Source organism: Poecilia latipinna, unplaced genomic scaffold (genome assembly GCF_001443285.1).
Source record: "Poecilia latipinna isolate Pla-1442-1.1 unplaced genomic scaffold, P_latipinna-1.0 Scaffold44, whole genome shotgun sequence".
Lineage (NCBI taxonomy): Eukaryota > Metazoa > Chordata > Actinopteri > Cyprinodontiformes > Poeciliidae > Poecilia > Poecilia latipinna.
The window spans coordinates 133,298-141,982 of NW_015112660.1; the positions used below are offsets into that span (position 1 = coordinate 133,298).

Here is an 8,685-nt window from a genome sequence, read left to right on the forward strand (position 1 = left end):
CGCAAGGTTTTTCCCCATTGTTTCTTTTCCCCCCCCCAGAACATTTACCCCTCCCCCCCCCAAAAAAAAAAAAAAAAAAAAAAAAAAAAAAAATCTTACCAAAGGTGCCAAGGCAGAGCTTTGGGGTAATTAGGAGGTGCATTGTACGAGCAGGCACCACCCAAAGGCTGCCACAGGAAATTCAAGTATTTCTCAAACATGATTTTGTGTTTGATGAGGGAATGACATTATGCAAAATTAGAGCTCAAAAAGGTTGACTTTGCATAAACATAAACATCTGCTCTGATAAGTTTGAACCAAAATGTATTACGTGAAAAACTATGAAGAGTTCAGAACAATTAAACAAACTGAAAAAGTGGAATATTTACCTTGAAGTTTCATGTTGGGTAAAGTTATAAAGTGCTTCAGATTAAAAAAATACAACAACAACAAACAGCTTCACATAATTGTTTGTTTTAAAAGGTCAAAATTAACCCAGGAGTGGCTTTCAGTAAACAATTTCCTGGGAAAATGAGTGTCACTTAGTTCAATAGGAGACAAAGGATTATGATGAAATTATACAGGAAATGTTTAACACATTTCCCACGCATCCGAGGTCATTGAATTCTCTCTTTATGAATTACAGCCATTTCCTACGCTGTCATCCTTTTTCACATCCGCAAAAGGCAATTGGTCTTTCGACCGATGAGCAATTTAATGGTCATGCAGATGTGGCCTGCTTCATTGTTGCTTTACGACAAATTAATGAGATAAAATATCTTCAGATAATTGGTGGCTGTTCATGAAAAATCTTAATTTGCTGTCTAAAAGAGTCAATATGATTAAACGAGGCAATCTTTCTGCCCAAACAACTCAAATCCAATTACAGACACAGTAAAAGAGTTGAAATTTGTTGAAGAAGCTGTTTCTTTAGAGCCCAAGGGACAAATAGGTGTTTTGTAACACCAAAAAAAAAAAAATCACAGACAAAATGCAACAGGTGAAATCACAGAAAAAATAAAATAAATAAATACAATCTTGATAATTAGACCTAGTGAAATGTGGAGCAGTACATAGTTTTACTTACCGTCTGATTTTGCAATAATTTTACATTTATATGTATTAGAGTAGAGGAGGCAGAGGTTATAAAGGGGTAACTTCTAATTAAGTGAATAGATGTGAGATTAGATGAATTCAAGTCAGGAGGGACAGTTGGAGCAACAGTACAGAACGAAGTAATAATAGCGACAAGAGAAATGCAAGATGACAGAGGTGAGAGAGTACTAATATCAAAGCCAAATGTTAACTTGTGTTATGCCCTCCTCTCTGCCCCCACCATGACTTGCTCGACTTCCCCAGTCTCCTCTCCCCTGCTCTCCCCGCCGTTCCCTCTGTCTCTCCGAAGCATTTTTATGATCAAGAGGCTGAGTCTGCAACAGACACATCTCCGCTCCCAGAGAAACCAGCCATAAGCCACAGGATTAACTGTGTGTTAGAGAGCCTGGGCTGTTCTAATGCTCAGTGTCAGAGTGCCCGCCAGACTCAGAGTGTACACAGCGTGCTAATCGTCCAAATATACGTCTGTTAGGGAGAAAGACAAAAAAAAAAAAAAAAACGTTACCTTGAAGCGCAGCACTAACGAGCAGTCTCAACTGTTCGTTGAATTTCTGTGGATATCTGACAGCAGTGAGTGTTTATTCAAAATGATGAACTGGTCACTAACTTGGATAACGTATTACTGCTGGCTTGTAGGTGAACATCATCAATCAAGGATTCATAATCAGGACCAGAGCTGTCCACAACTGCAATCAAGCTCTGATATTTGGTACCTGGATGCAAAATTTGACTAGCATTAAAATTACTAGAAGCTACAAGGAGAATAACTGATACATTTAAATTTAGACATGTTGTAGGAACACAGCACTGCATTTCTACAGACTGTCAATGTAAATTAAATGAGCTAATTTTATCCTTCTGGTTTAATTCGGTTTACATGTAGGAGTCTGGCCTCAAGGAGAAGTGGTGACTGTCGGTTGCTCTGCTGATGACAACATGTAGATTATTACCTGGTAGTCTTTTGTTTTTGTTTGTAAATGTCTGCACAAACAGTGTGGTGCCACGCAAGCCCCTCTAGATTGGGGACACAGACAAAGAAAAAACCAACTAAAAACCTGTTGGTTCGATCAATAATTACACAGGAACGATCAGGTGTATCTTCTGATAAAATGGCTGTTACCATTCATATACCGTCTGTGAAACTCTGATGAGACCGCATCTCACAGATGGTGTTGAAACACAAATCTACTGCAAAGCTACAGGTTGAGAGGTAGAACGTGGCTCTCATCTCAAATCTGACAGCTTTAAACAAGAGTTAGAATACATTTGAATTGAGGAGACTGTAGGAAATACGTAATGCATGTTGGTTTTTACCCCTCCAGTGTCACTGTGCACATGTGACTTGGTATGTTTGGTGAGCAAATTAAGTCTCTGGAGCTACAGGACAAATCTGACAGAAGAAAGGAGCGTAGTGGGGGTGGAAAAGGTAGGTGCTGTGAGAGCGGAAAAGAATTGCTGAAAAAAAAAAGAAAAAGGAAAGCAGAACAGGTGACAAAGAACAGAACTGAAATACAGCAGTCTTTCAGAGCTTGAGATAAAGAATTGTTTAAGGCAGTTAAACCAGATTTATAATTAAGGGTAGCATTTGCCTAACAAGACAAAAAGGGTCAATAGCAAAAGGTTGATGAAGCATTTCATCATCTCTCCCCAAGAATTACGTTGGATTCACTTTACAGCACAAAGACAGACGAACAAAGACTTCCTAATTAAAACTCCGAATCATGACAAAGGTGCACCGACTCTTAAAATGGTACCAAGTGTTTCTGTCAAATGTGTTAAGCAAGTTATGAAATTAAGGACTTTTTGTCCACAGGCTACAGCAGCATGTAAATCCATTACACCTTGCTCATTGCTTTAGAGTCCAGATTGCTTTTGTAGAATAGAAATGAAGGTTCATACTGTGATTGGTTACCTGCCAATGGGCTGGTAGAGTAGACTAATATGCCAGCCAGAGCCAAAACAGAACAGTGCTTTTGGCTCGTTTCTGGTTTTAATCTTCCTGCCGTGTTTTAAAGCTTTCGTTTCTGAAATGTCACCGTGCCCTGAACACTTAACATGTTTAATTACTTGTTTTTGCTAAGTCTCTATAAACTTTTCAACAAGGGTTCATTCACTTGCTTACTTCAACAGGCTATTTTAATTGAAAACTCTCCTACAGAATATACAGTATTGTATGTTCTGGACTACACAGGAAATGTGATCAATGTTATGATTATGCCATAAAATATTTTAAATGAGGCATTTCATACCAACACACATCAAGATCCACTGAATAAATTGACAAAACTAGATCTTCTTGAAACGCCAAGAAAAAGGCCTTTTGCAGCTACATAGTGGTCTGTCATTATGTGATGGAATACAGGAATATGTCTCCCGTGGCCATTCCCTGTCTTGCTTTCTTTAATCATTCTAGGAATCTATAGTATTTTTTGCACTGTCAGCCTACACACAATCTCCCTGCACTGGAGGATCATACAGACTTTACAGTGACAAATGGTTCTCAATAGCCTTCCACATGTCCCTTTCTTCTTCCATTTTCACTCAGTTTTCTGAAAGCCTAACATTCGTAAAACCTTCCTCTCGTAGCGAAACTTCAACTTAGAAATCAAGTCTCTACACTACCTTTTGTTTCGTTCCCTCACTTCATTTTCCTCTGCAGAATCCACAGTGACAGCTTGGTTGCTCTCCATCCACAAAAGTCAACTGACACACTGATGTGTGCATGCATGTGCTTTGCACAGATTTGATGTGTGTGTATTTGCTCATCTTGTTCTCACTTCCAGCTCATCACATATGGACATTTGGTCAGGAACACTTTGCGGTTATTCCTAAGTGCGCGTAGTGTTTCTTTAAGCATTATTATTTAATATGCAGCGCAGTCTGATCCCCCCCAAGTCCTGAATGTTCTCTGTGGGTCAACTCACCCCCATGAAACCGGTCACTGTGGTTACTTAATGTATGATACCACAAACGAGAGAAGCGTCTAATTCCTGTTAAATTAAGTCAAGTTATGTCTTTTCAAACACATAATTTGACTTCTTCAACCCGAGCAAATCACTAATTTTCTAGCTTTTTCACTGACTTTAAAAAGACTTTGGTCACCAATTTAGATGGTCTGGAGCCAACAATCCATATATTTCATGTTTCTGATGAACCCATTCTGCATGTTACTTTCCTTTTTGCTCAAAACGGGGATATCAATGTTCGCTGGCCAGGCATATTCCTGTTTGTGTTGATGTCCATCACCTGGTGATCACCAATCTAAATGGAAATAGGGAAGTTAAATTCCGACAGGTCATGGTTTCTTGATGAATCAGGACTGAAGCCTCGGGGCCAATGAGCATACATTTCTGGGATGCTTTTAGACCTGAGAACATGCTAGGTCATCTCGTCAGAAATCTACTCAAATTCCTTATTTAGACCCAATCAAAGTCCAGAAAGGCTATGTAGGACACACTGTTTTTTTTCCCCAGTTCTTAGTCAAAGCAATCAAAAAATAATGTTATCAAAATTTTTACTAAAAGTGAAAACTCAGTTTTCTACCATGCCAACTTCAATTTAGAACTATGCATTGGCCTGAATTAATCTCCAAACATCGTTGCTCTCACTCAGAGCTTCAATGGATCAAGGCTGGACAACACAAGGAAAACATTCAGTCGAAATATTTTTGCTCATTACTTAAATGACGACATATGTTCGAAATAGATGGTTCACTCAAAAATGTCAAAGCATGCTCTGCCTCCATTTAAAACAGAATAGGCAATACTTTTTCCCGCAGCTACTAAACTAGCAATTCACTAAATTTTGGATTTTGAAACATGGACTTAAAAACAGAATGAATAAAGTACTTGGAAGATTTTATGCATTTGTTGAGCAGTGTATAACGTTTTGCTGCTCTACTCTTTGCAATATAACTGTAACTGACTGACTAGCAGTGTAGGTTATCTGCTCAGGTAAACAGTCTGCAAACAGACACTGGCTGTGGCTTTTGTGACTAGAAATACTTAATTAGAGCCAGATTGTTTTATTTTCTGCCAGCTGACTGGCAGTGCATAGCAGATGACACTCCTTTTAGTTTTTTGTACCATGATTTTGGCTGTTATACAATGAGAAACATTTACTGACATTTCAACGGAAGATAATCAGATTTAAACATAAGGAGTTTGGAATTTTCATGAATTTACAAAGGCTGCAGACTCTTAAAATTCCTTTATTTTTGTTGTATTTTTGTAAACACCTTTCCCATTTTTTCTTATTGTGCCATAGTCCTTAGGATTACATTGAAAAAAATCCCAACACATTAAAGTTTGTCCAGATCAGCTAGCACACTTTTTTTTTTTTCTTTTTTACATCAGTTGATCAGCAGGGCACATAAACAAGTGGGGGAGGGGCAGCTACCACAGTGCTCTATGCCCCATTCAGTGTGAGAAAATGTTTTTATAATCACATTAAAATGACTTCAAACCAGCCAGGCAGCCCTACAGGATTCCTGAAGCGACCAATGAAAAATGGCTACTCAAATGAAATTTTTGAAAAAGTGGAAGATAAACTACACCTGTGAGCCAGAAGGCAAGAACGAAACAGAGTGAGCATAACTGAATATTTAAATACTCAATTTCATACATAATGCTCAATTGAAGGACATAAAGTGAAGGAAATGGAAGTCAGAGATCTAAGATTAATATACTGACTGCATAAAGCTTTTTGTAACTAAAAAGAGATTTGTTGATGGACATTTAGGAATAAAATGCTGTGTAAGGCTTAGGCCTCAACACTATATACAACTCACGTTCACACACCCACACACACACACACAGGCAAAAACTCCCGCACACACTTTGGTATAAGCAACTCACGTTCGCTGCCACAGCCCAAGAGCTACCGCAAGAATATTTATTGGCTACCGGCTCAATGGCTGTATTGAAGAGAAGGGTTGAGGGAGGAAGAAGAGAGGGCGAAAGAGAGGGAGAGAGGGGGGAGAAAGAGAGGGAGAGAGGGGGGAGAAAGAGGAGAAAACGAGGAAAGGGGGTAGGAGGGGAAGAGGCTGTTGCCGCTTTTTCTCATCCTCCCTGTGAGCCACTTTCTGATTCCCCGCATCACACCACACACACATTCACGCGACACCTCGCAGACATCCCCGCGCGCACGCAGACACCCTCACACACACAATCACACAGAGGCGCGCGCGGAGGGTAAAGAGGCAGAAGAAGAAGAAACATCTTTCTCTCCCAAGAAAAGTACGAATGTGCGAGTGAAAGAGGACGTTCATGTCACCGCGTGAGCTGAGCACGCGCACATACATGTGAGCGCGTGCGTTTGTGGGGGTGTCGCATCCTCTTCCTCCTTACCTTGCGCGCGAGAAGAGAGCGAGCACAGCACAAGAGTCCAGAGAAAATAGCGCATCGCCTTCATTCCTCCGTCCGTCATCCTCCCGTTCATCCCTCTCTTCTTCGTCGTCACCCTCTTCTTCATCATCATCCTCCTCCTCGACGAGGGGAGAGCAAGACAGCGTTCCGTGACGCTATTAGCGAGATTATTTGCATCAATACATCTTCCGCGAGCCGAGCGCGAGCCCTCCAAGCTCTCACCGGGCCGCATGCTGCTTCACATCCAGAAAACGGAGGGGGGACAGAGAGAGCGGGGGGAGTGAAAGGGAGAGCGAGAGAGAGAAGCGTTTTTCTTTGCCTCCTCCTTCTAACATAGACTAGATAAATCCCTCACATCCGAAAAATGAATTCAGCGAACATCCACAGAGAGAGAGAGAGACAGAGAGTAAGCAGAGACGCAGAGCGGGCAGGAGGGACGGGCGCACAGGTTGTCTCTGCAACCTGCGCTCTCGATGGCTATCGTCAGTATGTATGTGCTCCCTTCAGTTCCATTTCAACACCAAAACAAAGTAATTGGGAGCTTCAAATCCACACTTTCCACAGCCGGTGTCCGATCTTCATTCTGAAAATGATCATCTGTGTCGTTTTGCAGTGTCCTTTCCTCTATGAAAAATAAGTAAAAAAAAAAAAAAAATCCCCTCGGTGCTTCTCTGAGTCGTTTGTCACTACAATGTGTCACAAATCAATAGAGATGCTTGTTCTTTATTTCTTTCCTGATCGGTTAATCCTCTTCTACCTCCCCCGTCTCTTGTCTCATGCGTCTGTGAGCCTTTCTGCTTTTCCTTTTTTTTCCTCCCTTTTCTCTCCTCTCAAACTGTAGCAGAAAAAAAAGTCTATCTTCTCCCCCTGAAAGAAGAGAAATTCGTTATTCTCACGACTCCCTTATTCCACTGACTTCTTGTCAAATAAGCATCATCACAAGTCTCTCCTTTTGGTATATCCTTACCAGACAAGGGGGAATTCATTGGCTTGCTCTTTGCGTCGAAACAGTCCCTGTGTAGTTCTCTCTGCAGAGAAAAATCAGTCAAATTATATATATATATATTTTTTTTTTTCCAAAAAAAATCCAAGTTCTTGTCAGAAATCAGAGGAGAGAAGCATCCTTTCCTCTGCTCGGATCGCTCCTCTCTCCCGGTGAAGCAGCTCGGTGCGTCTCTTCCCTCTGCCCGGCGCTGTGCAGAGATGCTGCCTTCAAGAGCTCCTCATACTGTAAGCTCCCCGCTCCCACACAAATTCACGTGGTCTATTGGTCATTAGTATCAGTTTGAAAATTAACTTTTGCTGATTACATTTATTTATGTGGATGAACTGTGCGTGTGTGTGTGTGTGTGTTTTGTAATAACATCCTAACATCAAGGTATGACAACTGTTAAGATTTGCTGGAAATATATATTTTTTTATGAATCGCAGTGCATGTCGGAGCTCATTCTAGTGCAGATCTGACTAATTTAGTTTAAAACACACACACACACACACACAATTAAAACATCAATTAATCAATTAATATCAGTGCAATACAAGGTCTGACTAAGGTGGATTGAACCCCCCTGGGTAAGTAACAGTGTTGGTCCTCAACCTCATGGCTCAGAGATTTCACAGTATGATCATCTGGAGTATAAATGATGTATTGCATGATTTTATCTAATTGCAGAAAATTACAAATTAACTGTACTGCTGATAAATGTTGAAAAATAAAATTGTATTAAGTTTACGATGTACAATAAATGCCATCTTTTTCTTTTTCTACTAAATTTTCTGAATTTTATTGAGTTGTAAATTGCCACTTTGCTGGTATGCTCCTCAGATTAATTCAAGCAGACCAAGCTGATCTGCTGTTAGTGGGCTGTCCTGCACTTAGTCATGATGTTGCCAAATGTAGTTTTACTGCATTTGGTTAGCAAGAAAGAAAGGGTAACGTTTCGCAATCAAACATATTCCCAAATAGCCAATTTGGTCCTTCTTGTGTACATTTTTTAAAACTGTAATATCTGATTGGGGAAACTGATTTATTCTGGTAAATTACTGTAACCTAATCACAAGCATTTGATTATGTAAATTAAATTCAATTAATGCTTCAGGTTTCAGGTTTCTAGAGATTTGTTTGATGGACGTTTTAGCAGAAGCTTCATATTTGTCCTGATGCCTTTCTAGAAACACCTGTATTCACGTAAATGTCAACCAAACTGTTACAGTAACCAGGGCT

At 40.2% G+C, this 8,685-nt stretch overlaps 1 protein-coding gene across 1 annotated transcript in view; it reads right to left on the reverse strand.

Moving 5' to 3' along the window:
- The window catches only part of LOC106957737 (CUB and sushi domain-containing protein 3-like), a 134,408-nt gene extending 126,736 nt beyond the window's left edge, over window positions 1-7,672 (reverse strand). The window contains exon 1 of the mRNA XM_015049186.1: window positions 6,444-7,672. Coding sequence (XP_014904672.1) covers window positions 6,444-6,693 — 250 coding nt within the window. The 5' untranslated portion in view covers window positions 6,694-7,672. The remainder of the gene's footprint in view (window positions 1-6,443) is intronic.
- Window positions 7,673-8,685: the final 1,013 nt, after the last annotated feature.